The 18,005-nt window shown below is 37.5% G+C and overlaps 1 protein-coding gene and 1 non-coding gene across 7 annotated transcripts in view; one reads left to right on the forward strand and one right to left on the reverse strand.

Moving 5' to 3' along the window:
- The window catches only part of ZYG11A (zyg-11 family member A, cell cycle regulator), a 73,852-nt gene that overhangs the window by 25,870 nt on the left and 29,977 nt on the right, over positions 1 to 18,005 (reverse strand). For all 6 annotated transcript variants that reach the window (XM_035715893.2, XM_025427638.3, XM_025427637.3 and 3 more), the window contains exons 3-4: positions 16,219 to 16,967; positions 59 to 199 (exon numbers count right to left, since the gene is read on the reverse strand). In XM_035715893.2, coding sequence (XP_035571786.1) covers positions 59 to 199; positions 16,219 to 16,967 — 890 coding nt within the window. The remainder of the gene's footprint in view (positions 1 to 58; positions 200 to 16,218; positions 16,968 to 18,005) is intronic.
- LOC112647663 (U6 spliceosomal RNA) lies at positions 15,256 to 15,362 on the forward strand. Its single transcript, XR_003128413.1, has one exon. It is a non-coding gene; the product is annotated as a U6 spliceosomal RNA (small nuclear RNA).

Below are 18,005 nucleotides of genomic sequence, written 5' to 3' on the forward strand. Positions count from 1 at the left end.
TAGCTTTAACTGAACTAAGTAAAAAGTAGTAGCAAAAGCCTGTCTGAGGTATAGTTACCTTTAAAATAGCAGGCATGGTTACCTGCATTGAAAATGTCTCTGTGAAGAGCCTATAGAGAGCTTCCTTCATAAAACATGACCTATTCCTGTATCGGCTCAGTGCTTCTGAAATCTGAGTCACATTGGCTCCTCCAGCAACCTGAAAAAGAAAGATGTTACCAATAGGTTTCACAGTTCAGGCTTTTTTAGATGCTTTGAGTATTTGAAACAATGACAAGTGCTCAATTAAATGTTTCAGGTGTTTTACAAAGTTGCTCTATTGAATCCTAAGTCTAATATGGAAATGTTCACCTCAACCTCATTTTTCCAGATGGGGCCAGAGAAGTGAAGGAAGGCACTAAATGTAACAAACCAATTAAGTGATGGAGCCAAATTCAAATACCATCTCCCTATAACTACATTAGTTAAGACCTCAACTGAACAATGGGGAGCACATAAATTTTTAAACAATCAATAACCATGACTGCATGTCTTCTAAGTATTTACATAGGACAAATTAGACAATAAGAGAAAGAAAAAAGGCCACATAAAATAACTAAAATGGAAAAGGGAATTAACTTTTGTAGTAATATTTTATTATTTATTAAATGTTAACATAATTCTTCCTTGTTACCATTTAAGTAATAGTTTTTAAAAATCTATACATAGACTCTGGGTCTGGAAGATAATAGTATCCCCTCCCCAGATCCAAAACAAAAAATTAACAAGGAATGCACATAAAACTATATATGACCCAACTTTCAGCATTCCTGGGTAGTGAAGGGAAAAAAAAGAAAATAAGGGAGAAAACTCAGTATCTTATAAAACAAAATAAAAAAACCACTCCCCTCTCTACTGTATCATGACCAGTAACATCACTGAAAAAACCTCATATTGCTAAATGACATCACTAATGGACATGAGGAACTATGTCAATTAAATAACAAAAAATATAAAATTCAAACCAATTCCATATAAAGCTATTATTGTAAGAAATATGTAAGCAGGAAATCTACACGTTTCAGCAAAATTATTTTCTATAAACCAACAACAGGAGTACCTGGATGTCTCAGTTATGTGTCTAACTCCTCATCTCAGCTCAGGTCTTGATCTCAAGGTCATGAGTTCAAGCCCTGTGTTAGGCTCCACGCTGGGTGTGGAGCTTATTTGAAAAACAAAAACAATAAAAGACCCAACAACAAATCAGAAGAAAATTTTAACATGGCACTTTAAACTGAATTACCATAAGCATTTTGGAATGTGAAAAAAATAACTTTAACAAAAAGATGAAACAACTCATTAAAATGGAAAGAAAGAGATAAAATTATATCAAATATAAAAAAACTAACTTACAAGGTACTCAAAGAAGGATGGATTTGAATCAAAATTTAGTAAGGGGAAGAAATTCAAGAAAACAAAATTTTTTAAAAAGAAGAACAAAACTGATCTAAGATTGAGTGTTGATATGGAAGAAAGACAAAGATCTATGATACGTATATTTGAAGTTCCTGAGGGGGAAACTAACTAGTATTTAAAACTATTATCTAGGGCAGCCCCGGTGGCGCAGCGGTTTAGCGCCACCTACAGCCTGAGGCGTGGTCCTGGAGACCTGGGATGGAGTCCCACGTCAGGCTCCCTGCATGGTGCCTGCTTCTCCCTCTGCCTGTGTTTCTGCCTCTCTCTCTCTAGCTGTATCTCTATGAATAAATAAGTAAAATCTTAAAAAAAATAATAAAACTATTATCTAGGAAAGCTTTCCAGAAATAAAAATAATTTAAAAAAAAAGAAGACCTAAATCAATACACTGAAAGAATCCACCAAGTTCTGGGAAAGACTAACCTAGATCATCTGAGACATATCACAGTACAAGGACTAAATTTAAAAACAAAGAAAAAAAAATCTTCAGGGCTTATAAAAAGATTAAATAAATTACACAGAGAATTAGACTGTCATCAGACTTAACAAGCAACATACAAACCAAGTCACCAGTGAAGAAATTGTTTCAAGGAACCAGGAAGAAAAAGGTAAACAAGGATTTTATACCCAACCCAGCCAAGCTATACTTCAAATAGCAAGGCTATAAAAGATTGAACATGAATAACAAGAACTCAAGAGAGTAGGACATAAATCTCCTTCCTGAAAAATCTACTAGAGGATAAGTTTCATACAACCAAGAGATGACTGAGTAAAACTGTGGCAAAAGGACAGATAGTGACCATTTAATGTATTTAATTATAGATCAGTCTCCCCACAGAGTGAACAAGTACATTGGGAAACTTTGTGTAACATAACTATGTTGGAACTCTGGAGTTTATTTTATTTTATTTATTTATTTAAGAGAGGGAGAGAGCACATGCACACGAGCAGGAAGGGGGACAGAAGGTGAGGGAGACCTGGGGCTCAATCCCAGGACCAAAAGCAGACACGTAACGACAGAGCTACCCAGGAACTCTGGAGTTTATTAAAGGCTTCCAGAAGAAGCCTTGGACAGTAAGTTGTGACTTGTTTCCATTAATTTCAGCTCTTAGCACAATAGCAGCTGTCCATTCCCCAGCCAGTACACCCAGAGCAGCATGCACTTAGTTTGTGGGAGCCAGAATGGGGAAAAGGACCATATCCTCAATTTATCAGGGATCTGTTTTCTGATCACAGATTGCTGCTTCTAATAGGTACAAACAAGTGAGCAGTCACTGCTGTTGCACCTCCCCAACTGTTCAATGTATCCCTCCCTCCAACCAAAGTGATTTCTAGGGAAGGTAAAGGGTTAGTATCCTTTATATTTCCCTTGTCTTCATTTAATTCTTTTTCCAATTTGGGGAGCCAGACATTAAAGACTAAGACATCCAAAACAAATGCACAGGGGTACCTGGGTAACTTAGTTAAGTGTCTGACTTTAGCTCAGGTCATGATCTCAGAGTCCTGGGTTCAAGCCCGAGCCAGGCTCTGTGCTCAGTGGGGAGTCTGCTTGTCCCTCTCCCTCTACCCCTCCCCAATTGTGCTTCACTTTTCTCTGAAATAAAAATCTTAACAAAACCCTCCAAAACGCACAAATGCATATACAAAGAAAATTCCAAAGTGACTGTATATACCCAAGAAAAGGCTCAGAAAAGAGCTAAAAAGACCTTATAATTTATATCTCAGGCTGATACTTGGCACAGATCCAAACAAAACAAAAACAGTAACAAACAGCAAAGAGATTAGAGAAAGGAAACAATCTGATTTCCAGAGTTACCATATTGTTAGTTCCAATGTCCAGTTTTCAACAAGAAAAAAAAATCACAAGATATGCTAAACAATAGGGAGGTATGGCTCATTTAAGAGAAAAAGAAATCCACGAGACTGTTCCTATAAAAAAAAAAACCTGATGGAAGATCTTTTAGGAAAGACTTCTAGACCATGATTCTTAAAGATATTCAAAGAACTAAAGGAAGATATAAAGTCAAGGAAATGATGTAGAACAAAAGAGAAAAACCAACAAACAGAAAAAGAAAAGAAATCCTGGAAAAGTACAATAACTGAAATACAAAACTCACTAGAGGGACTCAAAGGCATATTTGAGCAGGCAGAAGAATCAACCAAGTTGAAGACAGGACAATGGAGATTATTGAATCAGAGGAACAGAAAGCAAAAAGACCTAAGGAAGTGAATGGAGCTTCAAGAACTTATGAAATACCAACAAGCAGACCAAACTAAACATTGTGGGAGTCCCAGAAGAAAGTGGTGGCGAGAAAGGACAAAAAGAATATTAAAAAAACAACATGGCTGAAAACTTCCAAATTTGATGAAAGACATGAATATAAGCATCCTAGGAGCTCCAAAGTAAGATGAACTCAAGAAGACTCACACCAGAACACACTAAAATCAAATTTTTGAAGGCTAAAGAGAGAGAAAATCTTGGAAGCAGTGAGAGAGAAGCAAATCACACACAAGGGGTGCTCAATGAGATTATCTCCAGATTTCTCATCAGAAACTTTGAAGGCCAGAAGAGAGTGGGCCAATATGTTCAAATTGTTAAAAGGAAACAAACAAACAAACAAACAAACAAAACACACACAAAAAAACCCCCTGTCAATCAAGAATTCTATATCCAGCAAAACTGTCCTTCAAATGTGAGGGAGAAATCAAGATATTCCCAGATAAACAAAAGCTGAAGAAGTTCATTACCACTAGACCTGCCCTGTAAGATATGCTCAAAGGAATCCTGCAGTGTAAAATAAAGTAACACTAGACAGTAAGAAGAAATCATATGAAGCAATAAAGATCTCAATAAAGGTAAACACAAGGGCAATTTAAAAAGCTAGAGATATATTAAAACTGGTTTGTAGGAGTCCCTGGATGGTTCAGTTGGCAGAGTATGTGACTCTTGATCTTGGGGTTGTGGGTTCAAGCCCCATGTTGGGTGTACAAATTACTTAAAAACAAAACAAAAAAAACAAACAAAAAACAAACCCAAAAACTTGTTTGTGACTCTTTTTGTTTTCTATAGTATTCAAGAAACTAATACATTTTCTAAAAGATTTTACTCTAAAAACTGTTATAACTTTGGTTATAACTCCAAATTCTGTTTTGTAACTTGGGTTTGTAACTCCAAATTTTGGTTTGTAACTCCAAATTTTGTTTTCTACATAATTTATAAATTTTATCTTTTTATTTTAGAGAGAGCATGAACAGGAAGGAGGGGAAAAGTAGAGGGAGCAGTAGACTCCCCTGCTGAGCAGGGAGCCCAACATGGGACTCAACTGCAGGACCCAGACATCATGACCTGAGCCAAAGATAGATACTTAATTGACTAAGCCACCAAGGTGCCCCCATTTTCAACATAATTTAATAGGCAAATGGATCAAAAGGAATTACCATTTTAAACTCTGGGGCAGACACTGTATAATGATGTAATTTGGGGACATCATTGACTAAAAGGGTGGGGATAAAGATGTAAATTAGCAGTTTTTTATGTTATTGAGGTGAAGCTGATATAAATTCAAATTAACTTTAGGATATTAAATGTAACTCCATGATAACCAAAAGAAAATAGTTACAGAATATACATAAAAGGAAAAGAGAAAGGGGGTTAAACATTTTGTTATAAAAAAAAATCAGCTAAACAAAAAAAAAAAACAGGAAATGAGGAACAAAAAAGCTGCAGAACATATAGAAACCACAGAGCAAAATGACTAAGTCCTTCCTTATCACTAACTGCTTGAAATGTAGATGGATTAAATGCTACAAAAGACAAAGATTGGAAGAATGAATAAAAAAACACATGATCCAACTATACACTGTCTATAAGAGACCCACTTTAGAACCAAAGACACAGCAACATGAAAAATGAAAGGATGGAAAAAGACATTCCATGCAAATATAACCAAAAGAGAGTAGGGCTGACTACAGTACTTTACACAAAGTAGACTTTAAATCAAAAGAGGTTACAAGAAGCAAACTGACATTATATATTAATAAAAGGTTCAGTACAACAGCAAGAAGATATGATAAGCCCAAACATCTATGTGCCTAATGACAGACCACTAAAACATGACACAAAAACTGACAGAATTAAATGGAAAAATAGATATTTCTACAATAATGGAGACTTTAACAACCCACTCAATAATGGATAGAACAACCAGACAGAAGTAAAGAAACAGGCCCTAACACAATAAACCAACTAGGTCTAACAGACATATGAAAACACTCTACCAACAACACTAGCATCCACATTCTTTGAAGTGCACATGGGACTTTTCCAGGATAGACCATACGTCAGACCACAAATTAGGATTCAATAGATTTTTTTAAAAGAGACCTATACAAAGTTGTCTTTTCTGAAAACAGGATGAAGTTAGAATAGAGGTAAAACCAGAAAATTTATAAATTTATGGAAATTAGGTAATATACTTTTTTAAAATTTAAATTCATTTTGCCAACATACAGCATAACACCCTATGCTCATCCCATCAAGTACCCTCCATAGTGCCCGTCACCCAGTTCTCCAAGTAATATACTCTCAAACAACCAATAGCTCAAAGAAGAAAATCACAGAGAAATTGGAAAATATTTAGAGACAATGAAAACAAAAATACAACATACTAAACCTTATAGGACCCACTGAAAGCAGTGCTAAGGGGGAAATTTATAGCTATAGATGCTTAAATTAAGAAAAGAAAAATCTCACATCAACAACTATCTTTACAACTTAAGAAACAAGAAAAAGAACAAATTAAACCCAAAACTAGCAGAATGAAGGAAATCATAATGATTATAAGCAAAGATAAATGAAATTGGGAATAACAAAATTAGTAAAACCAAAAGTTGGTTCTTTGAATAACACAAACCATTAGCTACCAGATGGACTAAGAAAAAAAGAGAGGATTCAAAATACTAAAATCTGAAATCAATGTGGGGATATTCCTACCAATCCCTACCCAAAAGTCGTAAGAGTATTATGAACAATTATGCTGCAATAAATTGAATGACCTAGATGAAATGGACAAATTTCTAGAAACATAAGACTTAATAAGACTAAATCCAGAAAAAATAGAAAATTTCAAGAGACCTATAACTTAGTAAGGACGCTAGATCAGTAATCAAAGATCTCCTGATCTTTTCTACAGAAAAGCCAGATCTGATGGTTTTGCTAATAGATTCTACCAAACATTTAAGTAAGAATTAATATCAATTCTTCTCAATGTTTAACAAAAATTGAAAGCACTTCCTAATTCATTCTGAGTTCAGCATTACCCTAATATCAAAGCTAGATAAAGACACTACAAGAAAACTACAGATAAATACACTTCATGAGCAGAGGTTCAAGATTCAACAAAATATAGGCAAACTAAATTCATCAGCATATTAAATGGATTATATGCATGGCCAAGTGGAATTTAGTCCTGGAATGCAAAAATGGTTTAACATATGGGAATTAATTGATGTAATACACATTAACAGAACTAAGGGAAAAAAAGATGATCATTTCAATTAATGCAGAAAAAGCATCTGACAAAACTCTCATGGTGAAAACACTCAACACTAGAAGTAGAAGGAAACTACCTCAACTTAATAAAAGCCATGTATAAAGAAACCTACAGCGAACATCATACTCAATGGTAGAAGACTGGAAACATTTATTCTAAGATCAAGAACAAGACAAGGCTACCCCTGGGTGGCTCAGCAGTTTAACATCTGCCTTCTGGTCAGGGCATGATCCCGGGTTCCTGGGATCAAGTCCCGCACTGGGCTTCCTGAAGGGAGCCTGCTTCTCCCTCTGCCTATGTCTCTGCTTCTCTCTGTGGGTCTCTCATGAATAAATAAATAAAATCTTAAAAAAAAAAAAAAAAAAGACAAGGCTACCCACTTTCATGGCTTCTACTGAACATGGTACTGGAATTCCTAGCTAGAGCAATTAGGCAAGATAATGAAATAAAAGACATCCAAATTGCAAAGGAAAAAGTAAAATTATCTCTGTTCGTAGATAATATCCTCTTATATGCAGAAAAGCCTAAAGATTCCACGCACACACAAAAAACCATGAGCACTAATAAATGAACTAAGAATTGCAGGAAACAAAGCCAACATACAAAAATCAGCTACATCTTGGCGTACCTAGGTGGCTCAGTAGGTTGAGTATGCAACTCTTGGTTTCAGCTCAGGTCATGATCTCAAGGCTGTGAAATCAAGTCCTGCATCTGGTTCTGCACTCAACAGGAAGTCTGCTTGTGGATTCCCTCTCTCTGCCCCTCCCCCACTCACTCTCACTCTCTCAAATCTTTTTTAAAAATCAGCAATATTTCTATGATAACAATGAATAATCTACAAAGGAAATTATTAAAACAATTCCATTTATAATAATATAACAAAGTACTTAGGAATTAACTCAGAAGGTGAAAGACACAATGAAAACTATAAAACACTGTTAAGGGATCCCTGGGTGGCGCAGCGGTTTGGCGCCTGCCTTTGGCCCAGGGCGCAATCCTGGAGACCCGGGATCGAATCCCACATCAGGCTCCCGGTGCATGGAGCCTGCTTCTCCCTCTGCCTATGTCTCTGCCTCTCTCTCTCTCTGTGTGACTATCATAAATAAATAAAAATTAAAAAAAAAAAATAAAATAAAATAAAACACTGTTAAAAAGTTAATTAAGAAATGAAAGACACAGGGACGTGTGGGTGGCTCAGCAGTTGAGCTTCTGCCTTTGGCTCAGGACGAGATCCTAGAGTCCTGAGATCAAGTCCCACATCGGGCTTCCTGCATGGAGCCTGCTTCTCCTTCTGCCTACATCTCTGCCTCTTTCTCTCTCTGTGTCTTTCATGAATAAATAAATCTTTAAAAAAAAAAAAGAAAAAAAAGAAATTAAAGTCATAAATAAATGGAAAGACATGTTTGTGGATCAAAGACTTAAGATATCAATATTACCCAAAATGATCTACATATTCAAGATAATCCCTACCAAACTCCTAAAGAGATTTTTTTTTTACAGAAACAGAAAAGCCCATCCTAAATTCATACGGAGTTCCAAGGAACCCCAACTAGACAAAGCCATCTTGAAAAAGAACAAAACTGGATAACTTACCTTCCTAATTTCAAAACTTAACTATAAAGCTACAGTAATCAAAACAGTGTGGTACTGGCATAAAGACAGACATATAGAGAAATAGAATAGAGTAAAAAGCTCCCAAAACAATCACTTGCATATATGATCATATATGTGGTCAAATGATTTTTGACAAGGGTTTCATAACCATTCAACAAGGAAGGTACAGTCTTTTTTTTTTTTTTTTAAAGAAATTGTGCTAAGTAAACTGGATATGCACATGCAGAATAAAATTGTGGGCCCTTACTTTACACCATGTAAAAAATTAACTCCAAATGGATCAAAGACCTAAACATAAAACCTAAAACTACTTAACTCTTAGAAGGAAACATGAAACTTTATGACAATGGCATGGCAATGATTTATTGGATAGGATACCAAAGCAACAAAAGAAAAAAAAATCTATATATTGGACCTAAAAAAAAAAAAAAGTTTTTTTAAAGTAATCTCTACACTCAACATGGGGCTTGAACTCACAACCCTGAGATCAAGAGTCATATGCTCTACCAACTGATCCAGCCAGGCACCTCAGACCAAAAATTTTTAATTTTGTGCATCAACAGAGTAAAAAAGAAACCCACAGAAAGAGGAAAGTATCAGCAAATCATATATCTGGTAAGGGATGGATACACAAATAGGTATCTATATTCACAATATAGAGAAAACTCCTATACACAACGACAAAAAACAAGCAACCCTACTCAAAAATGGGCAAAGGAGTTGAGTAAGACCTCCAAAGAAACAAATAGTCAATAAGCTCATGAAACCATGCTTAATAATCACTGACAGTAGGGAAATGCAAATCAAAACTTGAATGAGATACCACCTCACCCTCACTAGGATTATTACCATTTAAAAACAAAAACAGAAAGTAACAAGTGTTGGGGCACCTACATGGCTCAGTCAGTGAAGCATCTGCCTTTGGCTCAGGTCATGATCCCAGGGTCCTGGGTTTAAGCCCCACATTGGGCTCCTTGTTCAGCCAGGAGGGCTGCTTCTCTTTCTCCCTCTGCCTGCCACTCCCCCCTGCTTGTGCTCTGTCAAATAAATAGATAAATATCTTTTTTTTTTTTTAAGATTTTATCTATTTATTTGTGAGAGACACACAGAGAGAAAGAGAGGCAGAGGGAGAAGCAGGCTCCAGGCAGGGAGCCCAACATGAGACTTAATCCTGGGTCTCCAGGATCACACCCTGGGCCAAAAGCGGCGCCAAACCGCGAGCCACGGGGGTTGCCCAAATAAATATATAAAATCTTAAAAAGAAAAAAACAAGTGTTGACAAGGATGTGGAGAAATTGGAATATTTATGCACTGTGGGAATATAAAATTGTACAGCTGCTGTGGAAAACTGTGTGGCAGTTCTTCAACAATTACCATATGATCCAGCAACTCTAAGTCTGGGTATATACCAAAAGAACTGAAAACAGAGTCTCAAAATGGTATCTGAATACCCGGTTCATAGCAGCATTATCCACAATAGTTGAAAGCAACATGGAAGCAACTCAAGCATCCAAAGACAATAACTGGATAAGGAAAAATGTGCACACACACACATATATATATTATTCAATCTTAAAAGAGAAGGAAATTCTGCAATATGTTACAACATGGATGAACCTTGAGGACATTATGCTAAGTGAAATAAGCCAATCACAAAAAGACAAATACTCTATGATTCCATTTATATGAAGTACTTGGTCAAAATCATAGAAACAGAAAGTAGAATGGCGTTTGCCAGGGTCTGGAGAGAGAGAGGAATGAGGAGTTAGTGTTTAATGTGTATATATAATTTCAGTTTTACAAGATGAAAAGAGCTATGGAGATGGATGGTGGTGATGGCTGCACAACATTATGAAAGTACTTAATATCACTGAACTGTATACTTACCATCATAACTTTATATTAAGATGGTAAATTTTACATTATATAGTTTGCCATTCAAAAAGTTTTTAAAAGAATGGAAATATTAAGACACCAGGCTGGCTCAGTTGGTAGAACGTGTGACTCTTGATCTCCGGGTCCTGATTTTGAGCCCTATGATAGGAGTAGCAATTACTTAAAAAAAAGAATGGGGGCAGCCCGGGTGGCTCAGCGGTTTAGCACCGCCTTCAGCCCAGGGCCTGATCCTGGAGACCGGGGATAGAGTCCCACATCGGGCTCCCTGCATGGAGCCTGCTTCTCCCTCTGCCTGTGTTTCTGCCTCTCTCTCTCTCTCATGAATAAATAAATAAAATCTTAAGAAAAAAATCTCTTAAAAAAAAGTGGAAACATGAACTGACATGGGGTGATTTTCAAGACACAATGTTAGGTAATAAATGCAAAGTGCCTACTACCTATTGTATAAGAGGAAATAAGAGAACCTGAATACATCCATCTGCTTAGTACCTTGATTATACCCTCAGTCTAGGAAGAAAAAAAAAAAAGAACAGCAAATGAATCTTCAACTCTTTTTTAGCAGGTCTGTGTTTCACTGTAGTTAGGTATAGCAATTCTGAAAACTCTTTTATATGTACTGTAGGATTAAGCAAATGTGCTGATGCTGCTAAAAATCAAGTTCTCACTGTGGAAAAGAGATAAAGAGATAAAAAAACAGAATGGGGAAAGGCGAAGGAGAATGGTGTGAGGATGAACACTTGGAAGTATTATTTTATTTTATTTTTTATTTATTTATTTTTTTAAGATTTTATTTATTCATGACAGAGAGAGAGAGAGAGAGAGAGAGGCAGAGACAAAGGCAGAGGGATAAGCAGGCTCCATGCAGGGAGCCCGATGCGGGACTCCAAGGTACTAGGATCAGAGCCCCACATCAGGCTCCCTGCTCAGCTGGGAGCCTGCTTCTCCCTCTCCATCTGCCTCTGCCCCTGCTGTGCTCTCTCTCACTTTCTCTGTCTCAAATGATAAATAAAATCTTAAAAAAAAAAAGTCAACAAAACAAAGCTAGTCTATAATCTTAAAAAATATCAATGTCACAAAGGACAGGATGGACTAGGTAACTCTCCCAGATTAAATTACAGAGGCACGTGAAAAATAAATGCAAAAATGACCCTGGACTAAAAGGAAAAATATTTTACAGAGGGCATTACTGGGATTAATCAACATTGTAAATGTGCATAGTAAGATTATTTAAAGCACTGCATCAGGCAGTCTGGGTGGCTCAGTGGTTTAGCACTGCCTTCAGCCCAGGGTGTGATCCCAGAGACCCGGGATCGGGTCCCGCGTTGGGCTCCCTGGATGGAGCCTGCTTCTCCCTCTGCCTGTGTCTCTGCCTCTCTCTCTCTCTCTCTCTCTGTCTCTCAAGAATAAATAAATAGAATCTTTTAAAAAAAATTGTTTAAAGCACTACATCAATGTTAAACTTCCTGAAACTTGGTAACTACAAGTTACCATTGTAACTTGGCCATTAAGGAGAATATCATTGCTCTTAGGAATACAAAACTCAAGCATTAAGGGCTAAAAGGACATGATGTATGCAACCTCTCTGGAATGGTTCAGAAAAAAAAATTCTGTGTATAAAAAGGATACGATAGGGCAGCCCTGGTGGCTCAGGGGTTTAGCACCGCCTTCAGCCCAGGCGTGATCCTGGAGACTCGGGATCGAGTCCCACGTCAGGCTCCCTGCATGGAGCCTGCTTCCCTCTGCCTCTCTCTCTCTCTGTCTCTCATGAATAAATAAAATCTTTAAAAAAAAATAAAAAGGATACGATAAAATAAATGTGGTCAAATAAATAAATAAATAAATAAGTAAATATGGTCGAAATGTTTAAAATTAGCGACCCACCAAGTTAAAAGTTTTTTCAAAACAAATTTTAAGTACTATACATAGATTAATGGCCCAAGGACCTACACATAATAATCTAAAGAATATATTCTAAAATTTTTAAAAGTTTTATGATCATGGTGCCTAGGTGGCGCAGTAGGTTAAGTGTGTGCCTTCAACTCAGGTGATGATCCCAAGGTACTGGGATCAAGTCCTGCAGACTCCCTGCTGAGCAGGGAGCTCCCTCTGCCCCTCCCCCTACTTGTGCATGCTCACTTGTGTTCTCTTTCTCCTCTCTCACTCTCAAAACAAAATAAAAAAATTTTTAAAAAAGTTTTGCAATCAGATGTAAGAGCTGAAAAGGGACAATGAATAAGCCACAACAAAACCAAGCAGAAGACCAAACAGTTGTTGCCTCACCCTCTCTTCTCCTTGGCTTCCTGAAGATGCCACTACAAAACAATCTTCAAAAAGGATTCTTGCCACACCCCACCAGTGGATCAACAGGATTTCCTACCTAATGAAGATATTGCATGGCTTTTGATACTAATGCTGGGTGCCCTTTTTGCCTGTTTTTTATTTTTTTAAGTAGGCTCCACACTCAACATGGGGCTTGAACTCATGATCCTAAGATCAAGAGTTGTATGCTCTACCGACTAAGTCAGCCAGGCACCTCCCCCTTATGCCTACTTTCAAGGAATTAGGTACATGTTACCCATTCTAATTTGGGGTGCAATAAATAACATTTGTTGTATTTGAGGGTCTTTGCTGACATTTAATTTTATCCATATTAAATGTGAGCAAATTTTTTATCAAACAACTAAGATACTTGGTATACTCTGCATCTGATATGAAACATACATTTCCACTAAATAAAAGGTTTCCTGAAACATACCTTTTAAATTTGCCATACCTGGGATCCCCTGGGTGGCGCAGCGGTTTGGCGCCTGCCTTTGGCCCAGGGCACGATCCTGGAGACCCGGGATCGAATCCCACGTCAGGCTCCCGGTGCATGGAGCCTGCTTCTCCCTCTGCCTATGTCTCTGCCTCTCTCTCCCTCTCTCTCTGTATGACTATCATAAATAAATTTTAAAAAAAAATTTTTTTAATTTGCCATACCTTACAGTCTACATAAGGCTGGCTTAAGATCTTTTAGAGTTTCTTAGTACTGGATAGATTGTGGTCTCTCCTCTCCATCCCAATAATATCAAACACTGTATATAATGCATAATTTAAAATTTTCAAAGTAAACTAAATTTACACGTATACCAGATAAGGTCACTGAAACATAGCTTCCCATTTTCTTTTAGCACACCCACTTTGATAGTATCTCAACTATATGCATAATCCAGCAATAAAATATTCCAGCATTTGTCCCATATTATTGCATATACCAAGAGCTCTAACATGCTAAAAACAATTTTTCCCCAATTCCTGCAGTCTTTTAATTATTGTGACACTAAATGCTATTCATCTGAAACAGGCCTAGGTATACATTCCTGGTAAATAATTCTCAACATCTGAAAGTTCACATTATCTCTATTACAAGCCTAATGATATGATATGGCTTCCACCTTCATTAGACATGCCAGAAATTTAAAAGGACTTCAGGGGCGTCTGGGTGGCTCAGTTGGTTGAGTCACATTCCTGATTTCAGCTCAGGTCTTGATCTCAAGTGTCATGAGATCTAGCCACGCTAAGGCTCCATGCTCAGTGGAAGTGTGCTTGGATATTCTCTCCCTCTGCTCCTTCCCTCATTCACATGCTCTCTTCCTAAAATAAATCTTTTTTAAAAACATAAAAGGACTTCAAAATACAATTGCTATTTTCAAATCAAAAGAACAAAAACGTGAAAACAACTCTCTCTTTTGTTCCACCATCGTGGTGTGTGTGGTTGACTGTCATCATGTCTTCTCACAAAAGTTTCAGGATCAAGTGATTCCTGGCCAAGAAACAAAAGCAGAAGCATCCAATTTCCCAGTGGATTCGGATGAAAATTGGTAATAAAATCCAGTACAGGGGTGCCTGGATGGTTCAGTCGGTGGAACGTGCAACTCTAGATCTTTGGGGTGTGAGTTCAAACCCCATGCTGGGCATAGAGCCTACTTAAATAAGTAAGTAAATAAATAAATAAAAACAACTAATAATTGCAAATAACTTTATTCTCTCATTCTAAAAAGAATTACTTATTGTATAATTATAAAGCATTTTAAAGCAGTGGTTCTGAACCTTGGCTACAAATTAGAATTACATGGGAACTTTCAAAATTTTGATGCCCACATCAAGTCCCACACCAGTTAAATCAGAATCTGTGGGAGATCAGACACAGGCATCAGTACATTTCAAAGCTTCCAAAATAATTACAATGTACAACCAAGGTAGGGAACCACTGTTTTGTTTTGTTTTTAAAGATTTTATTTGACAGAGAAAGAGAAAGCACAAGCAGGGAGAGCGGCAGGCAAAGGCAGGCTCCCCAATGAGCAGGGAGCCCGACACGGGGCTTCATCCAAGGACTCTGTGATCATGACCTAAGCCAAAGGCAGACACCTAACCGACTGAGCCACCCAAGCACTGCACTATTTTAAATAAGAAATATTCTGAGACAGCCCCAGTGGCTTAGCGGTTTGGCACCACCTTCAACCTGGGGTGTGGTCAACCCGGGGCGTGGTCCTGGAGACCTGGGATCAAGTCCCACCTCGTCGGGTTCCCTGCATGGAGCCTGCTTCCCCCTCTGCCTGTGTCTCTGCGCCTCTCTCTCTCTCTCTCTCTCTCTCTCTGTGTGTGTGTGTCTCTCATGAATAAATAAATAAAATCTTAAAAAAATATATTCTGGAACACAAATGCTTAAATATATGCTGTTTTAAAAACAGCACCAAGAGTGCTCACTTCAGTAGTACATATATTAAAACTGAAACAATACAGAAAAGATCAGCATGGCCCCTAAGCGAGGATAAGATGCAAATTTGTAAGGTGTTCCATAGTTAAAAAAATATATATAGCATGATTAGCTATAAATTTATTCTGGCAATGTTCAAAACTTTTTTCTTTCTTTTTTTAAGATTTATTTATTTGAGAGGAAGAGGGAGAGAGAGAGAGAGAGAGAGAGAATTTGAACATACCAGCAGGGGGAGGGACAAAAGAGGGAAAGGGAGAATCCCAAGCAGACTTCCCAGTGAATGTGGAACCCACACAGGGCTCGATCTCACAACCCTGAGATCATGACCTGAGCCAAAATCAAGAGTCAGGCACCTAACCGACTGAGCCACCCAGGTGCCCTGTTAAAACTTTTTTTAAAGATTCTTTTCAAAATTGTTTTCTCTCATACCTTCACCAAAAATGTTGATCACCTGCCTAACTAATTATATAAAAGTGAAGAGCGTAAGTTTTAGAGTTACAAAGACCTGGATACAAGTATTAGCTCAAAAAAAAATTTTTTTAATAAATAAATAAATCCTAGCTCTACCATTTAATAGGTAATTATATGATAATGAATAATCAGTTTAACCTCTGAGTTTCCATTTCCTCATCTGTGAAATGGGAGGATTAAAGAAGAAAACAACATGCACAATGTGGCATCTGGTACATAGGAGGGAATGTATAAATGGCTATATTTATCATACCAAACTAGCCTAGAAGACCCTGGAGGCCTGGACCATATCTTGTTTAAGGTCATAATTCCAGAACCGACCACATGGTAGCTACATAAAAATTACTGTTAAGCTCCTTAAGGAATTTTATCTGTCTCTGTAACTCTAATACCTAGCATAGATTCTGATATACAATAAAAGCCTAACAACATTCTGAACAAAGGAAACAAACTTATTTCAAATAAAAAACAAACCCTCAAGCCTTGCTTTGCAGTAAAGAAGTCAGAATAACCAGCATCCGTAGCCAATAGTCCCACAAACTGCATTGCAGGCCGTTGTTGTATAAACAGTTCTACAGCTCCATCAGTGATGTAATTGCCCCCCGAAATATCCAGCGACACAATATTAGGCAGAATATCCTTTTGCTGCAGCAAATGAAAAGCTAGATCTGATTTGAGTTGCCTGTGATCAGAAATATCAAGGTGAAGCAGACATTTAAGTTCTCTAATAACTGCAAGAATTTGTGGTTTGGTCATAGTCAGGCATTTCAGATAGTGCATAGTCAGAGATTTGAGTCGATCCTTACAGGTAAGGAGTGCAGAAATGTTAGTCACCAGAGTATTGGAGATATCCAAGCTTTCCAGTTTTGGTAACTGAGAAACATTAGCCAGGTCTTCACTATGAAAACAAACATTGAAAACACTTAAAACGCGAAGACCAGTGAGCTGACCAAATAGGAGTCTTGAATCTTGAGGGATACTTGTCGAGTCCAACAGGAGACACCGAAGGTTTTGCTGGATCCAACTATTGCTGCAGAGTCCGCTTAGGATGTCTGAAATTGGGAGGTCAGTGTGCACTGCAGTAGCATCTAGCTCAATGACTTTGTGATGGCAGAAGGCTTTTGTGAATGCAGCTGTCGAGATTTTAGCTTTTTGAATATTGACCAGCTTCAGTTTCATTTGGTTGCCTTGGAAAATGCTTGCTGTTCTATCAGTCAGCTTCCCTATAAGAGAACCAAAACCAGCTTGTAATAACTAAATCTCATGCCTTTTCCAGGAAGCATTGTGGCCAATGAACAATGACAGATGCTAATAATAACAATGACTACATTTACTGCTTACACCCTGCGAAGCATTGTTCTAAACCCTTTACTCAGATTACTTCACTTATTCTTTTTTTTTTTTTTAATTTTTATTTATTTATGATAGTCAGAGAGAGAGAGAGAGAGGCAGAGACATAGGCAGAGGGAGAAGCAGGCTCCATGCACCGGGAGCCCGACGCGGGATTCGATCCCGGGTCTCCAGGATCGCGCCCTGGGCCAAAGGCAGGTGCTAAACCGCTGCGCCACCCAGGGATCCCGACTTATTCTTTATAATACTATAGCAATACCGTAATACTATTACTATTATAACTGAGGAAACTGGAGCTTAAAGAGCTCCAGTTACCTCCAGTAACTTGTTCAAAGTCAAAATATGTGGCAGAACCAGGAATCAAAACTAATTCAACTCCAGAGCCCATAGTTTTATCCATAGTAACTTTGTTCATACACTCAACAAAACAACAACAAAAGACAAAACAGATAAATAAGTAGAGGATATATAATATAAAAATAACACTACCAATGATTACTTTTAACCAAATTAATGGACAGCCTCTGACAAGTCACTTACCTCTGTAGGCCTCATTTTCCTCATCTATAAAATGAATGGGTTATACTAGATTTTATTTAGAAAAGATTTACTACGCATCTCCTATATGTGAGATCCTGTGTTAAGAAATGGGCACACAAGGTAATTTGACCCCTGTGACGACAAGGAGTTCAGTTAGAAAGGCATGTCAGGTAAATAAAGGATTATAATAGTGTACTGACATGCAGTACTAATTTATACCATTCCTGAGCTGGTGCACATAAGATTAACTTTGGGAAAAGTTTTGAAGACTAAATATCAGTTTGGGGGAGTGAAGGGAGACGGTGAAGGGTGGAAGAACATATCAAAGACAAGGAGGCACAGATGAGCAGGTTTATTTGGAAAGATCCTAA

The sequence above is a fragment of the Canis lupus genome, chromosome 5 (genome assembly GCF_003254725.2).
Source record: "Canis lupus dingo isolate Sandy chromosome 5, ASM325472v2, whole genome shotgun sequence".
NCBI lineage: Eukaryota > Metazoa > Chordata > Mammalia > Carnivora > Canidae > Canis > Canis lupus.